Below are 27,185 nucleotides of genomic sequence, written 5' to 3' on the forward strand. Positions count from 1 at the left end.
GCCATAAAGGGAATCTAACTGAAGCTTTTGCTTTTGAAATTGCAAGCAAGAAAGACCATTGTCACTTCAACTCAAGATTATGTTAGAAGTCCTAGCCACAAGGTAATAAACAAAAAGAATAGGAAAGGAAGAAACTACCATTATTTGCAGATAGCTCTGTACACAGAACATCAAACGGAATCCAGAGATAAATTAGCATTTAAAGAGAGCTTAACAAGATAACTGGTTTCAAAATCAATACAGAAAAGTCAATTTTATTCTAGTATGTAACAAAAGTAAACAGTGAGAAAAGAAATTTTTAAAAGATAGCATTTACAAGAACATATGCCATATAAGTATCTAGGAATAAATTTGACAAAAGATGTACAAGAAAATATCAAACTTTACGAAGGACATTAAAGAAAACTTCACTTTTAATATTTCAAGCTCAGAGATTAGAAGACACTGTAAAATAAAGATACCAATTCTCCCCCATATTGATTCATAGACCCAATGCAATCGATCAAAATCTCCAAAGCTCCTGTTAAGCAAACTGAAAGTCTGCTCTTGAAATTTGTAAAAGAATGCAAAATTTAGTCAATTCACTTTTGAAACAGAGAAGATAGGAGGTTTGCTTTGTCAGATATCAAGATATACCATTAAGCTACAATACTTAAAGGCAGCATAGTATTGCCACAATTAAGACAAAAAGGCCAATGAAAAGAATTAAGAGCTCAAAATAGAACTCACATGTATGCAAACATAATGTAAAACAGAGGATATAACAGAGTAATAGGAAAAGAACAAATTTTTTAATAACTGATTCTCGATTATCTAGCTATCAGATTGTGAATACAAGGAAACTGGATCTCTACTCACACCACACGTAAACACCCAATTACAGATGGATTTAAGGTCTAAACATAAAAGGCAAATCTATAAACACTTAGGTTATACAGGAGATATACACCAACAGACACAGGGGAAGGTGCCTGAGTTCATTAATGACTAAAGCATAAATTAAAACCACAATGAGATGTATCTACCCACCAAAATTAGCAAAAATTAAAAACTCTCACAATACCATGGGGTGGCAAGGAGCCCTGAGAACTCTCACACAGTGCTGCCTGCCAGGAATAGTAACAGCATTTTGAAAAGTGATTTAGCATTACCTACTAATGCTGAACATATATATGCCCTCTGAACCAGCAGTTCTACTCCTAGGTATAAATCCATCAGGAATATGTACAGATAACCAAAAGGCATGTACATGAATGTGCACAGAATCATTGTTTCTTTAATTGATCAATTTCAATTCTTGAAAAATCTAAATAGCTACATTAGATACACTTTTCCCTTAATTTTTAGGTGACTGAATCTTTTTCCCTTTTTTTTTTTTTTTTTTTTTTTTTTACCTGTAATGCAGCCTTGTGTCAGCATTTAAGGGCAGAAAAAAGCAAAAATATCATTACTTTCTTCAAAGTAAAGCAGCAATTGACTATTATTTGAAATCAAGCAAATTAATCTTAGATTAAATAATCTATTGCTTTTGTACATCACTGAGCTATGTGCACAGGGAGAGATATTAAAAGATATGTAATATTCATTAAATAATTCCGTTTAACCAAATAGTCACAAGTTTCTACAAGTATCATGACCTCTCATTTTAATTAGACACGACTGGTTCCAATTTTTAATAATCTTTCCATGGTAATACCATTAAAACAAGTTACACAACCCAAAGTGAGTCTAACTTTAAACAAAACACAGAGTTAGCCTTACCTGAGTATAACTGGAAGGAACTAAGTTAAACATGGTTTGGTAGAAAATCTTTCCCTTAATAAATAATGTTTCTCTTTGAATGAATATTAATAACCCATCACCAAAATATTTTCCTTACTTATATTACTGACATCACTTTAATTTTTTTCCACTGACATCTTTTATGTCAAATCTAGTTCACTGGTATTTTAAATTCTAAAGAAACCATAACAAAAGTTGATTTGACTTAATATCATAGGAACATATTTCTTAAAGCAATGCTAGAAGGCATATTTTTTTTAGGGGAACGTACAAACACAGTGTCCCTCACCACAAATTATACAGTAGAGTTTCCCACATTAGGGGAAATAGCAAGGGTCAGCCCATCTGGAGTCAATGGAAAAGCCTTGCCCTAGAAAAACCACCTTTGTGATCATGATATCTCCCCTGCCAGGTAAGTACAGAAGGCATCTTGTCATATACTTGTATTATTAGATTCAACCTCCAATTCTCTCCTTTTATTTTCAGATTACCACACAAAAATATCACTGACTATATAAGATAAAATTATTGAGTTCCAAGTTAGTTGTATCCAAAGTTCTCCACACACAAAAATAAAAATGTGTCATATTTAAATTTTCATTTTTAAAAACATTTTTTTCAAGTATTAATTTAGCTAAGCTTAGGCATATTAACAAGAAATGTGTGTAAAATTCCAATATCACCTGAGGGAGGGCAAGTGCTGCCTTAGAGTAACTACAGCTGTAAAGTCTACAATACCAAACATACATGTTGATACAAAGATGTTCTCCATCCCCACCCCACCCCCAACTCCCTCCATCCCCCACCCCACTCATTCTCACTCACAGGCTTTACAGGGATTGGTGATATCCTAACTGAAATTGTAAATATCAGTTTAAATTCTAAGGGCCATTTTTTAGTTAAGGTCCTAAGAGATTGATGTTTTTGCAAACTGGTTCAAGAGCACAGCTTTCAAATATTTTAAAAGAATAATAAAATACATGCCTGACCATCTAAAAACTTTTTACTTTTCACCAAAAAATGAGGAATTTACCCAATTTAATTACTACAGCAACTCATAAGATTTGTTGCAACATGATAGTATCTTGCTGAAACCAATAACTGAACAGTTGTACAAAATAGGAATTCCTCTCCTTGAACTTTTCTCTTCAAGTACCTTTTGTTGAATGGTGGAATGTTTTTGCTCCATCTCTCTTTTCTCCTTTGCTGCATCTACAACCAGTCGATCCAACTATAAAGGGGGAAAGAGAGAAAATTATAGAGACTTAAAAATTAAAAAAAAAAAAAAAGGCATGATCATTTTTCAAAAACATACTCTAAGTCAGTCCATTTAAATTTCTTTAAAAAAGCATTTTGGCTGCAACTTTAAAATGGAACTTCTTTCTTTTCTGGTATCAAATCCTTTTTGAGAAGGTCTATAACTCCTCCAGGAAAAACATTTCTAAGAACAGTTGTGGTGCTAAGCAAACGTGACAGGCGGCCTTGTCGAGGGCACAACAGGGATAACATGAACTCCCGGAATAAGGAAGAGGACTCTAGCTGAAGTTGCCTGCGGACCCACTCAGCAATTGCAGTAGTCAGAATCAAAGAAAGAAAGAAGACGCAGTGGTGATTTGTTTTCCCCGAACAGCAAAGAGTAGCAGCTAAGCTAGGGTGGGCCAACTCTCACAAGTTCAACAGAACACATACTTCCAATCACTCAAAACGCTTCATGTTTTCAAGTTGGCTTCTTAATGTTATCATCAAATCTAAAAGGCTTAAAAAACAAACAAACAAAAATCTCACCAGATAAAAGAGAAAGCTAAATAATAATTTTTAAAAATAGTAATAATAATAAAATAGTAATCACTCATATGGTCAGGGCATAAAATCACCATTGTTTAACATTCTTTTTTAAAAGCCCAAAAAACTTATGAAATCATAAAATCTCATTTCCTTCTTGTTCCTCTCCATCAGAAAAGATGATTTTCCAGTATCATGACAAATGCCCTGGCTTCTTGAACTACTCTGCTGGAATAACAAACAACTGGGTCATAAAATATTATGTGAGTTTACTCTCCTAGACTGTGATGTATGTCATTTCATCTTCAAACCCCCATACCTCTAACTGATTCATGTGGGGTAAATGAAAAAATAAAAATGTAAATATCAACAGCAATAAGGAGAAAGATAAAGTATTAAATGTCCAAATGTTTTCATTGATATCCTTTAGAAACAAAACTGAAAAAAGCCTTTGTAAAAAAAAAAAAACTACTTGATTCTTTATTCACTCTCTATTACACATGATTTTTATTTTCCTGCCAGAGAATGATTCTGACCACACAATTTTTTTTAATTAAAAAAAAATACTTTTTTAAAGTTTTTCTTTAAATCCCAGTTAACATACAGTGGAATACTAGTTTCAGGTGTACAACTGGCCATAGAATCTTTTTTTTTTTTTAATTTGAGAAAGGGAGAGCACACACAAGCAGGGGAGAGAGGTGGAGGGAGAGAGAATCTTTCAAAAAAAATTTTTTTTTAACGTTTTATTTATTTTTGAGACAGAGAGAGACAGAGCATGAACGGGGGAGGGGCAGAGAGAGAGGGAGACACAGAATCGGAAACAGGCTCCAGGCTCTGAGCCATCGGCCCAGAGCCCGACGCGGGGCTCGAACTCACAGACCGCGAGATCGTGACCTGAGCTGAAGTCGGACACTTAACCAACTGAGCCCACCCAGGCGCCCCGAGAGAGAGAATCTTAAACAGGCTCCACGCTCTGCACAAAGCCCAATGTGGGCCTCAATCCCACGACCGTGGGGTCATGACTTGAGCCGAAATCAAGAGTTGGACACTCGACTGACTGAGCCACTCAGACGCCCCCATACGATCTTAATTATCACTGAATATTAATAAAAACCAAAAGAAAACACACTGAAACAGAACTATCACTACTATACATATTTGATTTAGATGGCAACTATACTACTGCACTTGAGGATCTAATGCATATACGCCTTGGTGACATGTAACATTGATTCGACGCGTAAGGCTGGTACATGTTGCACTAGTCAAATGCCCTCAACATTTTCTTATACTGAGTGAATAAAATAACCATTATACCATGGTTTTATAGACTTTAATTGATGGCATATAATATTATTCATTCACTCAGAATGAAGTGAGGTACAAAGTAGACCCTAAGATTCAACTAATACTTGTAAACTTGTGTGAGTGTAACTTCCACAATAGTACTGCAATGCAAGTGATGGTTTTCTGCCCGTCGGACTGGCAGTAAATACCTCTGCTACAACCCACCCCACTGCTATTACAGCAGAAAGGGGAAAAATTCACCTCTCTCTGTTGGAGGAGAAATATAAAGGAAAAAAAAAATCTTCTCACATGGCGGAGGGTTGGAGGAAGTACGAGCTGAGGAGATGTGAAGACTGACAGTCCTGTCTCCTATGTGCTCAGACTGCATCAGGAAGAGAGAGTTTGGAGCACAGCAGATGTGTCCCATGCTTCTATTAGTGATGGACATTAGAAGTTTCACAGGTGCCTATTACTAGCCAGGTGCCCCCAATCCTGTGTCTGGAATCCCTTCTACTCCTACCACATCAGATATCATCACTTCTCTTTCTACTTTTCAACTTCTTCCATTTCCATCTGCTTGTATATAGGTGGAAATCCTACTACCTTAAAATAAAACCTTCCTCCAACTTACAGTCCCCTCTAGCTACTACCTTCTCCCTCCTTTTCCTTCACAACACAACTTCTGGAAAAATATTCCGTTCTTCACTTGTCCATTTCATATTCATAACTACTACCCACTGTAGTTTAGTTCTGCCACTCAGACCCTCTACTCTCGCAGAGGTAACAAATAACCTTCTTGCTGCTAGACGCAATAGCCCTAGGTTTACTGGACCTTTTTTCCAATATTTGTACTGACAACCACACCCTCCTTTTAGAGATGTTCTTTACTTGGCCTGTGCTACCACCGTCTCCTGGGTTCCCATCTCCTCTCTCATCTATGTTCTCATGGAGCTCTCATACTTAACTATCCCTTAAAAATATGCCATTCTTGGGGCACCTGGGTGGCTCAGTCAATTAGGCATCCAACTTTGGCTCAGGTCATGATCTCATGGTTCGTGGGTTCGAGCCTCATGTTGGGCTCTGTGCTGACAGCTCGGAGCCTGGAGCCTACTTCAGATTCTATGTCTCCCTCTCTCTCTGCCCCTGCCCAGCTTGCACTCTGTCTCTTTATCTCTCTCAAAAATAAATTAAGACATAAAAAATAAAATAAAATAAATATGTCATTCTTAGGGCCCTGTTTGAAGCCAGATTCTCTTTTCACTCTATACTAGCAGCCCTTGACCGTAACATCTTTAAGCATACTGTTCTAGCACTTACATTTTTCAAAACTATCTTTTGAAATACAAAAAGGATTTTGAGATACTTATTAACTCTCCTTGGGTCAATTCGCCCACTATTGTGGTTACAATTAGCAATTATATGCTACTGCCTCCTTTAATCTAGGTTTTGGTATTTTGTTTTTTTGTTTTTTTGTTTTTATGAGCTCCAGATATATTCACTTAGATGTCCTATCCTCAAAATTCAACACATTTAAACCTCACCTCATCATGTCCCTCTACCTTCAAATTGGCTGTATCTTGAATATCCCTCAAGTCTATTTATTTCTATTACTACATGTTCCTAGTTCCAGATACAGTCATCTCATAACTGAATTATAAAAAGAAAATCCTAACTGACCACCTCCAACCAGGCTATATTTTCCACTAGACTCCATATAGACACCAAAGCTACATGAAAAGTCATGTGAGAACTGAGAGGGGGAAACAGCAAAACTGAAATTAATAAATGTCTAAAATATATAATTATTTAAACTATTCAACTGCAATCCAACTTAATTTTTTTATAAATTATATTTCATGTAGGATGAGGGTGCAACATAAAATTTGACAGAACGTGGGAAGTACCTAGCCTAGGAAACTCTTGCCTTTCTCCCAAGTCTGGGTTACATGTTCCATCTGTATGTTCCTATAACTCTTTCATCCTTTGCTATGTATAGAGACAGCTAGCTGTTTCCCAATAACCATTCTCTCTTTCTTTCTTAATACAACCCCCAAATTCTAGTAGGTCACATGATTATCTGGCATTAAATCTGTATCCCCCATCTTTCCTTGCAGCTAGTGTGACATTAGGATGTACACAGAAGTGACCTCTACAATTTCCAGGAGATATTCATAAAAAGAGAGAATGCATCTTTCTTTCTCCTCTCCTCTTTCCCGTTAGCTAGAATGTAGGTATGGTGACTAAAGCTTGATCAGCCACTTTGAACCATGAGATAGGATCAAAAAATATAATAAGCCTGCATCCCTGCAAATCAAGCGACCACCATACCAGGACTCTGACTTGACATGGGAGAAATAATACTCCATGCTGTTGAAGCTACCATTATTTTCAGGCTTCTAACACATGCAAACAAGCCTAGTCTCAATGTATATTCCCAGACAGGGCACTTAGTACAAAAAGTAATAATAGTCTGGTGACATGTTGGTTTCCTCCAATAGATTAAATAGATTAAGTTCTACTTAAGTCTACGTAAGTCTACTTAGAGTTAGGGAACAGTATGGCAACTCATGGCATATGCTCTGCATACCATCCCAACACACACACACACACACACACACACACACACACACACACACACACAGAGTATTTACTTTTGGTCCATGAATGCAATTCTCGTTATGCTCTTACCTTTTCCTCATTTCCCTAAATTCTATTTTTCATCCTTAACCCCCTGTCCTCAAAAGGTAATACGAACCTATGGGGGGGGGGGGGAATCACCCAAAAGTTGGTATTAATGAATCCAGAAAGCTCACCAATCAACAAAAAAGAATGTCCCAGAACAAATTAATATAAAGTTCTGCTCAGTTATCAAAAATAATTTGAATACAATGAAATTTCTATATAATACTGTTATACATATATACAATTCACACGTGTGTATGTATAAAATGAAAAAGTTCCCAAGAGTTCCTTAATCTTAAGATTCTGAAAATTTTATTATTCAAAATAGCAAAATATACATTTTTTGCAAAATAAAAAAGGAGCTCTAACTTCAAATGAAAAATCAGTAGGATTTTTTAATTATCCAAATGTAAGATATGAAAAATAAACTGAGCCACATATACTATGAAACACTTTGTTTTTAAATTTTCTTTTCAACACCCTCATATACTATCTGTAACACTTTTTAAAAATTTTTTTATGTTTCTTTTTTTTGAGAGGAAAGAGAGAGAGAGGAGAGAGCAAGGGAGGGACAGAGAGAGAGAGAGGGAGAGAAAAATCCCAAGCAGGTTTCACATTATCAGCGCAGAGCCCAATGTGGGGTTCGAACCCATGAACCATGAGATGACCTGAGACGAAATCAAGAGTCAGATGCTTAACCCACTGAGCCACCCAGGTGCCCCAATAGCATAGTTTTAACTTTAATCTTATTTTTGGTTATACACATTTAACCCACACATAAATCATCTGTAGCATCAAACTTCTTTATTAAATAAATGTCATATTTCCCAAAATGCTAAATTTCTTTAAAAGTACAGATCTCAGAGCAAAGGCATCAAAAGAAAAGAAAAAAGAAAAAAAAAAGTGGGACTTTATCAAACCAAAAAACTTCTGCAAAGGAAACTATCAACAAAATGAAAAGACAACCTACTGAATGGCAAAATATATTTGCAAATCATATATCTGATATAAATGTCCAAGATATATAAAGAATCCATACAACACAATAGCAAAAAGACAAAAACTCTGATTTAAAAATGGGCAGAGGATCTGAGGGGACATTTCTCCAAAGGAGACATACAGATGGCCAAAAGGTACATGAAAAGGTGCTCAACATCACTAATCATCATGAAAATGCCAATCAAAACCACAATAAGATAGCACCTCATGCCTGTCAAAATGGCTGTCATCAAAAAGACAAGAAATAAAAAGTGTTGATAAGGATGAAGAGAAAAGTGCACTGCTGGTGGGAATATAAACTGGTGCAGCCACTATGGAAAACAGTATGGAGGTTCCTCAAAAAATTAAAAGCAGAACTACCATATGTAGAAGAAGCAATGCCTCTTCTGGATATGTACCCAAAGTAAACAAAGACACTCATTTGAAAAAATATCTGCATCACTATGTTCGCCACAGCATTATTTACAATAGCCAAGAAATGGAAACCCCCTAAGTGTCCATCAATAGAAGAATAAGGGAAATGTGGTGTATATATACACAAGGGAATACTATTCAGCCATTTTTTTAAAAAAAGGAAATTCTGTCATTTGCAACAACACAGATGGACCTTGAGGGCATTATGCTAAGTGAAGTAAGTCAACAGAGAAAGATAAATACCATATGATCCTACTTATATATGAATCTAAAAAAAAAAACAAAAAACTCACAAGATACAACAGACTGGCAGAGGTTGGGGAGGGGGCCTAGTAGACAAAATGGGTGAATGGGGTCAAAAGGTAGTCCTGGAAATGTAATGTACAGCACGGTGACTATAGTTAACACTACTGTATTGTATGTTGAAAGTTGCTTAAGAGTAATCTAAAAGTTCTGATCACAAGAAAAAAAAAATTGTAACTAACTGGAGTTATAGATGTTAACTAGACTTTTGAGATGGTCGTTTGACCTATATGTATATGTATATGTATACATACACACACACACACACACACACACACACACCTACCTCAAATTATTTTATATAGCTGAAACTAATGCAATATTGTATGTCAATTATATCTCATTTAAAAAAAAAAATACACAGATATCAGGGGTCCCTGGGTGGCTCAGTCATTTGAGCGTCCAACTTCGGCACAGATCATGATCTTATTCTTCCTGAGCCCAGGTCAGGTTTGCTGCTGTCAGTGCAGAGCCTGCTTTGGATCCTCTGTCCTCCTCTCTCTGCCCCTCCCCAACTCTCATGTACACAGGTGCTGTCTCTCTCTCTCTCAAAAATAATAAACATTTTTTAAAAATATAAGTATCAATGTATAATACAGAATCAAGCAATACAGTACAATATTACCTGTGCACCAAGATCCTTCATGTAGGGCCCAAGTTCACTGAATAGATCATATCCTTGATGGAAGAAGGCCAAATGGGCATACATAAAAGATAACATCTAATAAAAGAAAAAAAGATTAGCATTTTAAAATCAATTCTTAGATAAATACTCTGAATTTTTTTAAAAATCTTGATCTTATCTAATGTTTAAAAATTATTCCTTTAGAGCCCAAAATATCAAACCTATTTAAAATTGAAATTGGGTCGGGGCGCTTGGGTGGCGCAGTCGGTTAAGCGTCCGACTTCAGCCAGGTCACGATCTCGCAGTCCGTGAGTTCGAGCCCCGCGTCAGGCTCTGGGCTGATGGCTCAGAGCCTGGAGCCTGTTTCCGATTCTGTGTCTCCCTCTCTCTCTGCCCCTCCCCCGTTCATGCTCTGTCTCTCTCTGTCCCAAAAATAATAAACGTTGAAAAAAAAAAAAAAATTTAAAAAAAAATTGAAATTGGGTCATTTTTCTTAAGAGTATTTCAGAAATATATGTGAAGTGAGAATAAATTTTATTTAAAAGAAATCTCCAAGTGGTTTAAAAATTTAACAATGCCCCAAATTTTAGTTGTTTAGATTATATCCAGATGATCAAGATTCATATAGTAATAATTTAAAGAATCAAGTATTCAATACTTTCACCATCTTCCCAGGTGCATTATAAATATCTATGTGCCTTCACTGCCAATTCACTGGCAAAACTTTAAATTGCAAATAAACATTAAAAGATTAGAATGGGAAATATGAAGCTCTCAAATAAAACAATCACACTTTATAACCTGCTAGGATCACTACGCACAACCCAAAGCAGGGAATGCTAATTTTTTTCTTCTCAAGATGCTTAAAGGAGTCACCAGACTTTGCCAATATGGAGGTTTCTGAATATTCATTCCCAATATACAAATATGTTGCTAATGGGTTTAAGATTTTTTCCAGGTTTTTCCTATATTTTTACCTATTTGTGAAAGAAAAATCATCTTTATTTTTATTATTGTTTTTATATGGGAAGAAATTTAATTCAATTACAATACTGAAAGAATCCTTCAAGCATCCCTCTATGTTAGCAAGATGAGGCATCTATTTAATTTTCTGAAACCTAAAATAGGTCATAAGGTCTTTAACATTCAAGAATGCTTCAAAAGAATTTTTTTTAAGAGAAAAGTCAATTAAATAAAACAAACACAAAAGGACAAAGCTCAATAAAAGATTATTCTGGAATTAGGTAACAGTAGTTGTGCAACTTTATGAATATAATAAAAAACAATTATATAAAAAAGAGGGTGAAAGATTAATAGCTACAACTACATAAAACATGCCTACACAGCAAAACACATAAGCCTATTGAAAGATTAGTGATAAAACTAGAAAAATACAATGGCAAAGGGTAAATAGTCTTAAAATATAAGACATGTTACAAATCAGTATGAAAAAGATGAACACTCCAACAACAACAACAACAAAAGAGAAAACTAAAAGGCCAAAAATATACAGAAAAAAATTCAAACTCATACACATTTAATACAAACTCATTTGTAGTAAAGAAATGCAAAACTGAACAATGACATGACATTTTCTATCTACCAAATTATAGGTAGAGTGGAAAGAAACTAATACCCAGTGTTAGTATATAGTTCACTTCACACACTACTAGCGGAAATGTTGTGTAAGTCTTAAAATTAACATTATTTTTAAAAGTTTTAATAAATGCTTAAACCCTTTGACTCTTAGCCAAATCTCTTGTCATAATTATCCTAAGGAAATTACGATAATAAGTCATATTGTTTATCAGAATGACCACTAGAATATTTTTAAAGTCAAAAACATGGAAATTACTTTAAAATCCATTAATGGATAAAATTAATTTATGGCATATTCAAGATCAGCAAACTATGACCTGCAAACTATATCCAGCCCCATCATATGTTCTTGGATGGCCTATGAGCTAATGTGGTATTTACATTTATTAATGGCTGAAAGAAAATGAAAAGATGGCATGAAATTCATTACAGGTGAAAATTGTATGAAATTCAAATTTCCATGTCTATAAGAAAAATGTTTTATTAAAACACAGCCATTCTATTCATTTACATATTATCTATGGCTGCTTTGACTCTCTCTCTCTCTCTCTATTTCAGAGAGCACACCGCAGGGGAGAGGGTTGGGGCAGGGTGGGGAGAGGGAGAGGGAGAGGGAGAGGGAGAGGGAGAGAGAGAGAGAGAGAGAGAGGGAGAGAATCTTAAGCAGACTCCACACTCAGCATGGAGGGCTCGATCCCAAGACTCTGGGATCATGACCTGAGCCAAAATCAAGAGTCGAATACTCAACTGACTGAGCCACCCTGGCGCCCTTGTGGTTACTTTCTCATTACAGCATACAGTTAAGTAATTACAACACAGACCACATGGCCCACAAGACCTAACATAGTCACTACCTGCCTTTCACAAAAAAGGTTGCCTACCCTAATATATCCACATGGTGGGAATTCTATTTCGCCACAAAAGTCATTCGTTAAATAAAAAAATATTTAATGACACCTGATGACTTTAGTGTTACTATTGAGAAAAGAAAGTTACAAAACATATGTAGCAATGATTCTTATTTTGTTTAAAAAAAATTAAAAGCCATTTTGGGGGCGCCTAGGTGGCTCAGCCAGTTGGAGCATCCGACTTCAGCTCAGGTCATGGTCTCACCAGTTCGTGAGTTCAAGCTCCGCATCAGGCTCTGTGTTAACAGCTCAGAGCCTGGAGTCTGCTTCAGATTCTGTATATCTCTCTCTCTCCCACTCCCCTGCTCATGCTTGCCTCTCTCTGTCTCTCAAAATAAGTAAATGTTGGGGCGCCTGGGTGGCTCAGTCGGTTAAGCGGCCGACTTCGGCTCAGGTCATGATCTCACGGTCCGTGAGTTCGAGCCCTGCGTCAGGCTCTGTGCTGACAGCTCAGAGCCTGGAGCCTGTTTTGGATTCTGTGTCTCCCTCTCTCTGACCCTCCCCCGTTCATGCTCTGTCTCTCTGTCTCAAAAATAATAAACGTTAAAAAAAAAATATTAAAAAAAAAAATAAGTAAATTTTTAAAAAAAATTTTTTTTTCAACGTTTATTTATTTTTGGGACAGAGAGAGAGCAGAGCAATGAACGGGGGGAGGGCAGAGAGAGAGGGAAGACACAGAATCGGAAACAGGCTCCAGGCTCCGAGCCATCAGCCCAGAGCCTGACGCGGGGCTCGAACTCACGGACCGCGAGATCGTGACCTGGCTGAAGTCGGACGCTTAACCGACTGCGCCACCCAGGCGCCCCAAAAATAGTAAATTTTAAAAAAATATTTTTTTTAATTAAAAGCCATTTTAGAATACACATATACACATTCACATACATACATCACACAGAAAGAGAGGAAAAAAGATACAGATATATGCCAAATAATACCAGTGGTTCTCCCTTGGTAGTAAGATTTATAAGTATTTTAATTCTTTTCTTCATACATTTCAGTTTTCAATTTTCTACAATTAACATACATTACTCTCAGTCTGGAAAAGGAAGTGGAAGTAAAGAGCAAGTACAATGTACTTACCTGTAAGCACTATCATAAATATAGAATTTAGGAAAAAGCTTGGTGGGGACAAGGATCAAAGCAATTTAAGTATACCCTTTCAGGGGAAAAGAAAAATAAAACACTTCAGTGAACAAAGAGAGGAAAAATTATTTCTAAGATTCTCGAAATATGAAAAAGTTCAATGCCATACCACTACCACCCCCTGCCCACTTCCTTGATAGCTTTAAGACCAAAAATGGTCACATAAAAAAAAAAAAAATCACTTTCTCTATGGGTATAGTGGCTCAGGGAAAAAAATTATTCTCAAATTTCATCCCATTTATTTTCCAACTGCACTCCAAAGAACAAACCAAAAGGCTGATACATCATCAATAATCCTAAGGAAAAATTCTCTAAATGATACTATTTATGCATGCCCTGAATCTGAAAATATTTAAACAATCTACACTAAGGAGCTCGCAGTGTGTTAACAGAGGAGATACACATAAATAACTATAACGTGAAGGACACAAAAAAGTGGTTAAGTGGCATATGAGAAATACAAAAAGATCTGTAAAGATTAATTATGAACCTGGAATAAATATATTTACATATATATACACACAAACATATGATGCTGCTTAAATGCTTACATATGTGCATTCAGATCATACCAAAATATTTAAAATATCATTTCAATAAATATCTTACTGATTTTAGGATTTCTGATCTTCGTTTTGATTGAAGGACATTAATCTGAGGGAAAATACAGTTGGTTAATCACCCAGTTTTTACTTTAAAAACTAATCTACAGTGCAATATTGTAAAATTTGCTTATTCTGAAGTTTAATACTTTTCCAGAAAAGTAAATAAAAACAAAGTTCAAGGTTTTTACCCTTTGACCTGCGTTTTGCAAAAACAGTTAAGACAAACATACCAATGAAACTGTCATCCATTTCAGTTCAAAGAAAAACTGGTCATGCTTAAGCCATAAATACTGTAATGATAAAACTATCACTTTGATAGACCTTTGAATTTCTCAGAATTCCATCTTTTCCCCGTCCTCCTCATCTAACTGTCCATCCAGACCCTTCAACATGTATCTGTAATACAAATCCTCACTACTTTTACCACCACTACCAACCATCATCCTATCTTTTCTAGACTGTTGCAATGGCCTATGAACTAGTCTCTCTATATTGACTCTACAATCCATTCTCCACACAGCAAGCAGAGTGATCTTTCAAAATATAAATAAGATTATGCTATGTCCAACGTAAAACCTCCAACTTCCTTCTATCACCTAAGTGGCCCTTTGTGATGATTGCCTCTCTAACCTAGCTTTCTACTACTTTCCCCTTTCTGTGCTCCAATTACAATCCAAAACTACTTCCATCTCAACACCTTCAAACTAGCTGCTCTGTCTTCATGTCATGATTTTCTGCCCAGACACAAGGATACCTCTTACTAATCAGGCCCCAGCTTAAATACTATCTCCTCAAAAACGTCCAAGGTAGGCCCTATATACTAGAGTTGGTATACTCTCTAGTATATCAACCTATTTATTTTCTTCATAGCATTCATAACTACCTTATATTTTCTTATTTACCTATGTCTTACTCCCAGCTGCATTCCCCAAGTAGTACGTAGTGAGGACTCAATAAATATTTGTTAAATAAATTAACAGACCTTAAATATTTTACGTAGACTAAACTTACTAAAAGACCAGTAAATTATGAAAGTTACCTTTGTAGTATCTCTCCCAACTCTAGAAAATTCTTAACAAGTATTTTATTTTTATCTGTTACATATCAGCTTAATGAAATTAAATGTTTATACAAAAAAAGAATCATTCATTTTTTGCTATCATTGTCAAAAGATTTACAGAATATCTTCCTTTTTAATATGTTCTTCTGCCTGTTGTCTTACAAGATAATTTTAAAGCACTGATCGCAAAACAAAACCACACCAAGAAAAATCCAAATAACTACACTTAACTAACCACTAATTTCCTTTGTATGTGTTTCAAGGCCCATTCAGTTTTGAGAACTAAAATATTAACTTTCAAATGCTCTAAATAAAAGCAGGGGCTGCAGATAACCTATTATTCAAACTTTGAAAAATACCAAACAAAAGTGCCTCTCTTCTATGTATTTTTTTCTGTTTGGCAACAAAAAACAGCATTTACTTGAAAAAAAAGTAAAATCACGTATTTAAGGAAGCTAAAGCATGACAAACTTTATAAATTTGGATATTTATTACTTACTATGCCCTAAAATCGCCACTTAGGCCATATAATTAAATGACACAACAGTTCTCATAAGAAAAATCAAATAATGCAATAGCTATAGAGGAAGCAGGGGTCCTAATGTGAAACTATTTGGATGAACACCACAGAAAATGGAAAATTTATTTTCCAACCACTGGACTAGAGGGAAGGAACACAACCTAGGAATAAAAGACACAGAAATAAATAATTACAATAAATGCAAGTAAGTGCTCTAACAGCAATGTGCATGACAATATTATGGCAGCACAGTGGAAGCAGAGGCAAGAATGATTCATTTTGCCTGGACAGGTTTGAGTAACTGACCACAGAACAGAGAATAAACTAGTAATGGAGCACGTAAAAGCAATGCAAGCAAGACCAGTTTTATGAGAACATCTTAATAGTCTAGATAAGAAATAATAAAGTGCTACAGCAAGGGTCAGAAAGAACAGACTTTAGAGATTCACAGAACTTTATAAGGCAATTTTGGCTGTTAGGTATAGCAGCTGAGAATGAGAATATCTGGTGTAACAACTCTCCACAGGAACTTCTAGGATTGAGCAAAAGGGTGTCGCCATTCAAGTTAGGTAAGGGCAAAAAGACGCCATCTGGAAGAAGACAGTTTTCAGTTGTGAATACAAAAAGAAAGAGGGGCGTCTGAGAAAAATAAATTTTGTCATCTGTACTTAGTGGTAATTCAAGCAAAGAGCATGAGATTATCAGGAAAATCAAAAGGTCAGAAAAGAACAGAACCAAAGATGTAAACCTGAAAAAGAGGTTGAAAAGGTAGGCAAAGGAGAGAAGCTCAACATGGAAACTGAAAAGCAACAGAAGCTGGGAAGATGACCTAAAGTTATTTGAAATAAATTAAGACAAAAGTATATTTCAAGAAAGAGTGTGGTCTACCATTTCAGTGAAACGCGAGAGTCAAGTTGGTTAAAAATTAAATTCTATCTAATGAGTAAGACCTTAGCATAAGCCATTTCAGTGGAATCGGATAGGAAGACAGTATTCGTATTACTGCAGAAGTGGGGTGAATGTGAGGTAGGTAATGGGAAATAGGAAATTACAGACCATGCCATTCTAGAGACTTTCATTAATAAACAGAATTCACTTCATTTTTTAAAATGTAACTTCCCACTTACTGAATAGAAAATTTTAAAAAATCTTGGTCTTTTTCTACTGTTTTGCAAAGTTATCTAAGGAGGGTTTTTTTTAATGTTTTATTTTTGAAAGAGTGTAAGTGCAAGGGGGGGAAGAGGAGGGGTAGAGAGAAAGAGGGACAGATAATCTAAAGCGGGCTCCGTGCTGACATCAGAAAGCTGGATGTAAGGCTTGAAACCACGAATGGAGAGATCATGACCTGAGCTGAAGTCCGACACTCAACTGACCGGGCCACCTAGGCACCCCATCTAAGTAGTTTTTAAGCACTAATTTGTATATGGTTACTTATGTATTTTTTTAAAGAAATGCCCTGTGATCACTATTAAGTCAACAATCTCTGAGGACTCTATTACTGTTTTGTAAAAGGAGATTTAGACAAAATAATCCCCTAAGCTTTAGAGCTTTCAACTCATGATACATGGGAAAATACCAAGTACATGTGAAACAATGTATATGTGCCTTCACTTTTCACATCTCTTGAATCCCTTTGGAGACCTATCAAATCCAAATAGATTTCAATTATACACAGGACCAGAAGATCACCAGGCAACTTACCAAACACTGATCTCTAGTTTTAAAAAACACCACATTTTGGGGGCGCCTGGGTGGCTCAGTCGGTTTAGCATCTGACTTCGGCTCAGGTCATGATCTCACAGCTCGTGAGTCCGAGCCCCGCATCGGGCTTTGTGCTGACAGCTCGGAGCCTGGAACCTGTTTCAGATTCTGTCTCCCTCTCTCTCTGCCCCTAACCCACTCACATTCTGTCTCCGTCTCTCTCAAAAATAAATAACCATTAAAAAAAAATTTTAAACACCATATTTTTTCTCATATTTACATTATGGTAAATATGAGAACAGTGTTTCTAGAAATATTTTTCATTTGGCAACAAAGTAAGCCTTAGTACTTCTAGGAGTCTACTCTAAAGAAATAATCAGAAATGTGGCAAAAGATTTATATACAAAGATGTTATTATTATTTATAATTATTGAAAGCTACATTTTCACTATTTCCAGTAAAAACTGGCAACACTATATCTGATCATCAGATACTAACTAAATTGACACAGTAATTCCACAGAATAAAATATAGCAATTAAAAATGCTTTTTACAACATTTAAAAATGAGAGAAGTATCATGTTAAGTGAAAAGGTGAAGAAATCCAAACCAAAGGTGTACACATGTACACACATAAATATATGCACAGAGATATACAGACAAGTGAAAAGTTTTCACAAAAGATCATGGTTTGATTTTAAACTCAAAGAAACATTATTAATTGTTCTTTCAATGCCATCATTCAAAAGTAAGGACGTGTTTAGTAAGCGTTTTTTGAAAACACATAATAAATATACCTGAAGTACGTAGTCGAGGGCTATATGTCGAAAACATTTTCTTGTTGCTGTCAAAATGTTTGTGGCTTCCTCAACTTCGTGCTGTTTGTTTCTTTGTACTTGAGCATTTTTTACTAATGCATTTTCTTTTTCTTCACTGACTTTTTCAAATTGCTTCTTGGCATCTTTGAATTTTCTAAGATCTCTAAAAAATAAAAATAGTGAAACTTTCATAAATCCAATTATGGGTGGTCTGCAAACCACACTTTAAGAAATATCATTCATTTCTTGTTGAGGGAAATTACTGGGTCAAGGGCATGAATATATTCTTAAAACACACACTGATACAATCCTTTGTAAAACAACTGTGTACCCGTAAAGAATAACAGTTTCCATTCAGTATTCCAAAAATCCAAAACCCTTGATTAATGATCTTAGATAAATACATGATATCCCTTCATTTTTTCCTACCAGAGAACTAGGCAAAATGACTTGAAGACAAATAATTTAAAAATGATAATAAAGTGTATGTGAAAAAGGCTTTAAACTCTTTGTTAAGAAGCCATAAATTTTCATGTATACGTTCTATAAGGACATTCTGAACATCAGTCTATTATTTGCAAAGAATCTGCAAGACGTCACTAACGAAACAATAAATTCCAACCTACTAAATGGCAGTGCACTATGTTCATGAGAGCTGCCACTATCTGCAGCTTATAACATCTGCCATTTATCCTGAATACTATATTGCAACCAACGTTATCTGTAATTTTATATACTCTCAGTCAGGAATTAAAAGAGAAAAACTGATTAATGTGGGAAAGGAAAATGTTCCTATCTAGAAAATTTGGATGTCTTTTATTTCTAGTTTCATTTTATTTCACATATAGAACGGGAAGAATGTGACATAAAAGGCTCACATGTGGCAAAAAACATGCACTTTCCTGACTCATTTTCATATATTCCATTATCTTCTCTTCAAAAAAAATACCATATTGAGACAAAGGAAAACTTAGTCTCAACTATAATAACTAATAGCATTTCAATCACTTTTGGGGTCTGCTTTGATTTTGAAAGGCCATTAAATTATTTCTTTTATTTTTTAATCTTTAACAATCCTAGTTATGTATCCTGAATATAAATTTCATAATATAAATGATTCACTGAAAGGCATAAAGTCTGATTCCTTTACAGAGTAACTCAGGAAAAAATGCAATATATATTTCACAAAGCAAAAAAGCAAACAAAAACTCCAAAATTTTCAATAAATCATGATCCATAAAATTCCTCTCAAAAGATACCAACTCCCAGATGTGATCATTCACTGGTTACTTTTCTTTTCACTGTAATTGACTTACTCTTTAACAAAGTTCTGAAGCTGTGCTTTAATTGATCTCTGAGTTTGGTCAAATAGGATCTAAAATAAAATGTAACATTAAACAATTAGAAAAGTAAACAAAAAAATAATTTTCACGTAGATTGATAAATAATACATCTTTCCACTATTACTCCAATTCTAATAACACCTATATTTCTTACTGAAGACCAACTAAAAAAGTAAGGATTTAAAAAAGAAACTGAAACTGATTTTTAAGCCAGTTTCATCTAAAAAATAAAATTATTTTTATTTACAGAAAAAAATCACATCTGCATTAACATTTAAATACAATGTTGAAATAATAGAGTGATTTATTTCCTTGATTTTAATTCAAGCTTTGACAAATAACCTAAAAAGTAATATGAAGTCTACTTTATTTACTACAGGAATTTCTTACTTTAACATATCAAAACATACTAAGTAAAAACAACTCCAGAACTGCTTCATATCATCTTAGTTAGAGGTTATTCAACAGGGAAAATGTAGGGATTTCAATGTTTTACATTCTTAATTCAAGTAAACATTATATGGTCCTTTGGGTTCAATGATTGCTAAGATTAGAGACAAGAATACAATTTTACTCCTCATGACAATATTTTGCCCCATTTAAATGATACCACATATTAAACTCTAGTAGCTCCATGTGTGGGCAATTTCATTGGGCTTGTCATGGAAACTCCAAATACTTCTATAATTAACAGATACATTTCATTCAATAATTAACAGATACACTTCATTCAGAGTTGGAAACAGATGTCAGATGAACAGACACAAAAATCAATATTCAAAACAAAAAGAAAATCCTGTGTTCTCCTACCTATTAAAAACAATACCAATTTCACTCTCTCTGAAATCTTGCTACTAGCAAAGTCTCATGTTCTTGCCTAAATACCAAACACCACACACACACACACACACACACACACACACACACACACACACACCTGGATTGAGTACTAAAGGGTTTTAAAATCTGACAATTTACTTCCAGAGAGAAAAATTATTTTTCTGTACTATGTTAAACTATTAAACCCATATTAAGCAGAAGAAAGGAAATAATAAAGGTAAGACTGGAAGTCAGCTACATAGAAAACAGAAACTCAACAGCCAAAACTCAATGAAAGCAAAAGCTAGTTCTTTCAGAAGATCTATAAAGTTGATAAATCTCCCATCAAAGTGATCAAGAAAAAATTTTAAAACACAAATTTCAAATGTCAAGAAGGAGAAAGATGACATTACCACAGGTTCTACAGCTATTAAAAAAGGATAATCAGGAGAATTGGGGAACAATTTTGGGCCTATAAATTCAATAGAGATGGGTTAATTCTTTGAAAGACAAAACTACCAAAGTTCACTCAATAAGAAATCAATAACCTAAACAGAAACAAAGAAATAGAATCTATAGTTAAAAACCTCCCATAGCCTATAAAGTTAAAGCTATATTTACACAAAACCTAGCAATCCCATTCCTAGGTATTTGCCCAAGAAAAAAGAAAACTTAGAGTTACACCAAAACCTGTACGCAAATGTTTATAGCAGTGCAATTCCTAAGTGCCTCAAACTAGAAACAATCTAAATGTCCTTGAAGAAGTAAGCTATGGTACATCACACAATAGAATACTACTCAGCAATAAAAAGGAGCAACTATTAATACATACAACAACATAGATGAATTTCAATGGATTTTGCTAAGTAAAATAAGTCATATTCAAAAGGCTACAAGCTATATGATATGATTTACAGGACACCCAGGAAAAGATATAACTATAGGGATGGAGAACAAATCAGTAATTACTAGTGGTAAGGGGTAGGAGGAAGGGTACTACAAAGGCATAACATAAGGCTATTTTTAGGGTTATTGGAACAGTCATGCATATAGATTGTGGTATGGAGATCCAACTGTATGCATGTGTCAAAATTCATAAAGCTAACTATATTAGTTAGTATCCTTCCAGAACTAGAACAAATGATCCTATTGTACGGAACCACAAAAGACCCCAAAGAGCCAAAGTAATCTTGCAAAACAAAAACAAAAACAAACAAAAAACAGAAAACTGGAGGCATCATACTATACTACAAAGCTATAGTACTCAAAACAGTATGGTACTAGCATGGAAACAGACACCTAGATCATGGAACAGAATAAAGAGCCCAGAAATAACTTCACACTTATATAGTCAATTAATCTACGACAAAGGAGGCAAGAACATACAATGGGGAAAATACAGTCTCTTTAATACATGATTGGGAAAACTGGACAGCTACATGCAAAAGAATGAAACTGGACCACTTTCTTGCACCATACACAAAAATAAAATCAAAACAGATTAAAGACCTAAATGTGAGACCTGAAACCTTATGTATCCTAAAAGAATACATAGGCAGTAAATTCTTGGACATTGGCCTTAGTATTCTTCCTAATCTATCTCCCCAGGCAAGGGAAACAAAAGAAAAATAAACAATTGGGACTACATCAAACTAAAAAGGTTTTGCACGGTGAAAGAAACCATCAATAAAATAAAAAGGCAATATACTGAATGGGAGAAGATACTTGCAAATGATATATTTGATAAAGGGTTAATACCCCAAATATATAAAGAACTCATACACCAAACAATCTGATTTAAAAATTGGCAGAGGACTTGGGTAGACTTTTTTCCAAAGAAAAGATACAAATGGCCAAGAGACACATGAAAAGATGCTCAACATCATTTATCATCAGGGAAATGCAAATCAAAACCACAATGAGATATCACCTCACACAACTCAGAATGGCTAGTATCAAAAAGACAAAAAAGAGTAAGTGTTAGTGAGGATGTGGAGACAAGAGAATTCTCAATATCCCTCATGACCACATATGTAAAAATTCTTAATATGTAATAATGATATACAATAACAACATATAAAAAGAACAATATACGATGACAATTGGGATTTATTCTGGGAATGCAAGATGGATTTAACATTAAAAAGTCAATGAATATAATTTACCATGATAACAAACTAAAACAGAAAAACTGTATGAGCATCTCAATAGAGACCAAAAAACATTTGACAAAATTCAACACCCATTCCTGATAAAAACTCTCAGGAATCCAGGAATAAAAGGGAACTTCCTCAAACTAATAAAGAGCACATACAAAAAATGTACAGCTAACATATTCGGTGGTGAAAGGCTTCTTAATGGCAACACTCAAGAACGAGGCCTTAAGAATATCTGCTCTCATCACTTCTATTCAACATTCTACTAGAGATCCTAGCAAGGCAATCAAGCAAGAAAAATGAAAAAAGGGGGACATATTAGAATGGAAGAATACAAAGCTATCTTTATCTACAGATGATATGATTGAGATAATACTATGGAATTTACAGAAAAGTCTACCAGAACTAACAAGCATATTTAGCAAGGCCACAGGAACAAAGTCAATATACAAAAATCAGTGATATTTCTATATACCAGCAACAACTTAGCAAGTGAACTTTAAAAAGGCCTGGGTGGGTGGTTCAGTCGGTTAAGTGTCCAACTTTGGCTCAGGTCATGATCTTGCGGTTTGAGCTCGAGCCCCACGCTGGGCTCCCTGCTGTCAGCACGGAGCCCGCTTCAGATCCTCTGTCCCCCTCTCTCTGCCTCTCCCCTGCATACACTCTGTCTTTCAAAAATAAACATGACAAAAAAATACATCATTTACAGTAGCATCAAAAAATAGGAAATGCTGGGGTACCCAGGTGGCCCAGTCAGTTAAGCATCGGACTCTTGATCTCAGCTCAGGTCATGATCTCATGGTTTGTGGGTTCAAGCCCCACATCAGGCTCTGTGCTCTCCCTCTCTCTCTGCCTCTACCCCACTCATGCTCACTCTCTCTCTCTCTCTCAAAATAAACAAATTAAAAAAAAATTTAATAGGAAATGCTTAGGGATACATACGTAAGACTTGTACAGTGAAGACTACAAAACATTACCAAGAGAAATTAAGGAAAACTTAAGTAAATAGAGAGATATACTGTGTTCATGGATTCAAAGACTGATTATTAGTAAGATGTCCATTCTCACCAAATGGATCTATACATTCAATACAATCCCACTCCAAATCCCAGTAAGGCTTTCTGTAGAAGTTAAAAATTTGATTCTAAAATTTATATGAAAATGTAAAAGACCTAGAATAGCCAATTTTGAAAAAAAGGAAGAAAGCTGGAATACCTATACTACCTGATTTCAAGACTTACTATGAAAGCTACAGTAATTAAGGCTATTGTGGTATTAGAATAAAGACAGGCAAAAAGATCAATGAAATAAGACAGAGCCCAAAACTGACCCACACATTTTTTTAGACAAAAAGTACCAATGGTGCAGTACCAACTGGTGGTATAGTGGTGAACACAGCTGCCTTCAAAAAGGTGCCAATAGGGAAAAACCATTTTGAGCAAATGGTGTTACAACAAACAACTGAAGAGCCATAGCCTGAAAAAAAAAAAGGAACTTTCACCCTTACCATGCAAACATATAGAAAAAGTAACTCAGAGTGGATCACAAATCTAAACATAAACTAGGCAAACATTTCTTGGTAGAATACAAAAAGAAAACATAAAATAAAAAAGTGAATAAACTGATTTAATCAAAATTAAAAGCTATAGCTTTTCAGAAGATACTCATAAAAATGGAAAAGACAAGCCAAAGCCTCAGAGAAAGTATCTGCAAAACATTTATCTGGCAAAAGACATTTCTGGAATACAGAAAGAACTCTTATAACTAAGTAATAATAAGATAAGCAATCCAAAAAAGTTTAATGGGCAAAAGAGCTGACATTTCACCAAAGAAGATACATTGACAGAAAAACACACAAAAACACACTGAGCATCATTAACTATTAAGAAAATACAAATTAGGGGCACCTGGGTGGATCAGTCAGTTGGGCCTCCAACTCTTGATTCTGGCTCAAGTCATGATCTCACAGTTTGTTAGATCAAGCCCCACATTGTGCTCTGTGCTAAAAGCACAGAGCCTGCTTGGGATTCTCTCTCTGCCCTTCCCTTGCTCACACACACTCTCTCAAAATAAATAAACTTAAAAAAAAACTCCCTATCTTGGAATTGGATCTCTCTCAAAATAAATAAACTTAAAAAAAAAAAAAAAAACAGAAAATGTAAATTAAAACCATGATGAATTTAAAAAGAGTGGCCATACCAAGTGTTGTTGATCATGTGAAGCATCTAGAACTCTTGTACATGGCTGCTGTAAAATGATACAGTCAACTTTGGAAAATAATTTCTAAATTTTGGGAGGTTTTCTTTAATTTCTTTGAAGAAGTTAAATATTTTTAGAAATTTAAAGGTTATGGGTACTCTGTACTGTAACTATTCAGTAAGTCTAAGAGTATCTGAAAATAAAGATTTTTAAAAATTTTTAGAAATTTAATATATGAATATTAACATTATTATTATAAACAGTAAGTTCTTTTTTCTTTCCTTAATTTTCTTTGCAATATTTTATAGTCTTCACTATACACACAGTTTTGTAAAAAGTTAAATATAATCCTACCTTATGTATGAACTAGCCACTCCTGGCTATTCACACAAGAGAAATAAATGCATACATGTATACAAACTTTTACATATATTTTTGTAAGCAACTTTATTTGTAATAGCCAAAGCCCAGAAACAACTCAAATGTTCATTGTGGTGGCTTTAAAATATGTCCACAAATTCTTTGACACTCCTCCCTTCAAAAATGGGGCCTGATCACCTTGAGAGCAGGCTGGTCATAGCGACTTACTTCTAACAAATGGTAATATGGAGGACGTGACAATGTATGCCTTCTAAGACTAAGTCATGAAAAGCAATGTAGCTTTTTCTTTGCCCTTGCTCTTGTGCTCTTGGATCCCCTGTTTGGGGAGTAACCAGATTCCATGTACTAAGGACACTCAAGCAGCCGAGGGACAAGGCTCCCTGGCGAGGAACTGAGGCCTGGATCCAACAGCCACACACACTTCCTATCTCGGAATTGGATCCTCCAGCCCCAGTAAAGCTTTCAACTGACTGTGGCCCAGCCAATATCTTTTTTTTTTTTCAACTTTTTTTTTTTTTTTTTTTTTTTTTTTATTTTGGGACAGAGAGAGACAGAGCATGAACGGGGGAGGGGCAGAGAGAGAGGGAGACACAGAATCGGAAACAGGCTCCAGGCTCTGAGCCATCAGCTCAGAGCCTGACGCGGGGCTCGAACTCACGGACCGCGAGATCGTGACCTCCAGCCAATATCTTAATAGCAATCTCATACAAGACTCTGAGCCAGAGCCACCCAGCTAAATCTAAAGTCTAAGAACTCCTGGCCCAGAAACCAGATAATGTTTATTGTTTTAAGCCACTATATTTTGGGGTAATCCACTCTATGGTAATAGATAACTAATACATCCATCAACAGGTGAATGGATAAACAAATTATGATATATCCATACAATGCAATACTATTAAGCAATAAAAAAGGAATGAATTATTGTTTTTCTTTTTTTAATATTTATTTTTTTGGGGGAGAGCATAAGTAGGGGAGGGGCAGAGAGAGGGACAGAGGATTCAAAGTGGACTCCACGCTGACAGGCTGACAGCAGAGAGCCAAAGTGGGGCTCAAACTCACAAACTGCGAGATCATGACCTGAGCCGAAGTCAGATGCTCAACCGACTGGGCCACCTAGAAAGCCGAAGTCAGATGCTCAACCGACTGCCCCTAGAAAGAATTATTGTTAAACACAACACAATTGAGTCTCAAAATAATTACACTGATTCAATTTACATGTAAGTATAGAAAATCGAAACTAACCAATAATGACAGAAAGCAGATCGGTGAATGTCTAGAAATAAGACGGCAGCAAATAGAATTACAAAGTAGCAAAGGAAAACTTTTGGGGTGTAACTGTTATGTTCATTAAATTAATTAAGGTGACAGTTTTATTCAGGTTTACATACGCCAACGCTCACCAAATTGTATGCTTTGATATGCTGTTTATACCAATTATCCCTCAGTAACGTTTAAAAATAAGTATATTCCAGAAAGAAAAACACAATGTTTTCCTGTGTAGTGTTTCATTGTTTTAAAACTATACAAACATTACGTAGTATCTACATCCTCCAAGATAAAACATTACCTAAGCTAAATTTTATATACGTTTGACTAGAATAGGAAGTACTTTAGGAAATTGCCAATAATCGAGGCTACACATTTTCAACACTTCGATTACAGTGAAAATTATATTGTTAATGCAAAAGCAACTGAGTAAAAAGCTGTCTCCTAGTTGCCAATCTCAAGCCATCCAGCCACAGAACAGCTCGCTAACACTTTTCTGTGGTGAACCGCTGCACAGAACTGCCTCATTTAGTCTCATTTCCTAAGTCACTAATCTATACTCTGCTTGAGAGAGAATTCACATCATTTATTTTCATATGCTGCAAGTAAAAAGCTATAGAAGACTTGAAAGAAACAGGGACTAAAGTAAAAGTAGCCTTGTCAGGACCAATCTCAAGTAGCACTGGTACCTAGAAGCCAGGTACCAAATGAAGTCTGCAAGACTCTTTCCTTAAGTTTGATTTGATTTCCCCATTTTCCTTGTGTTGCGTTCTATTATCTTCACTAGTTG

General features: G+C 35.3%; 1 protein-coding gene and 1 non-coding gene across 2 annotated transcripts in view; both read right to left on the minus strand.

The window, feature by feature from the left end:
• ACAP2 (ArfGAP with coiled-coil, ankyrin repeat and PH domains 2) overlaps nt 1–27,185 on the minus strand; it is a 155,707-nt gene that overhangs the window by 44,846 nt on the left and 83,676 nt on the right. The window contains exons 5-9 of the mRNA XM_030328638.1: nt 19,545–19,603; nt 18,208–18,391; nt 14,134–14,178; nt 9,875–9,970; nt 2,939–3,013 (exon numbers count right to left, since the gene is read on the minus strand). Of these exons, the coding sequence (XP_030184498.1) occupies nt 2,939–3,013; nt 9,875–9,970; nt 14,134–14,178; nt 18,208–18,391; nt 19,545–19,603 (459 nt within the window). The remainder of the gene's footprint in view (nt 1–2,938; nt 3,014–9,874; nt 9,971–14,133; nt 14,179–18,207; nt 18,392–19,544; nt 19,604–27,185) is intronic.
• LOC115524392 lies at nt 2,041–2,202 on the minus strand. Its single transcript, XR_003972094.1, has one exon. It is a non-coding gene; the product is annotated as a U1 spliceosomal RNA (small nuclear RNA).

The sequence above is a fragment of the Lynx canadensis genome, chromosome C2 (genome assembly GCF_007474595.2).
Source record: "Lynx canadensis isolate LIC74 chromosome C2, mLynCan4.pri.v2, whole genome shotgun sequence".
NCBI classification, from domain to species: domain Eukaryota; kingdom Metazoa; phylum Chordata; class Mammalia; order Carnivora; family Felidae; genus Lynx; species Lynx canadensis.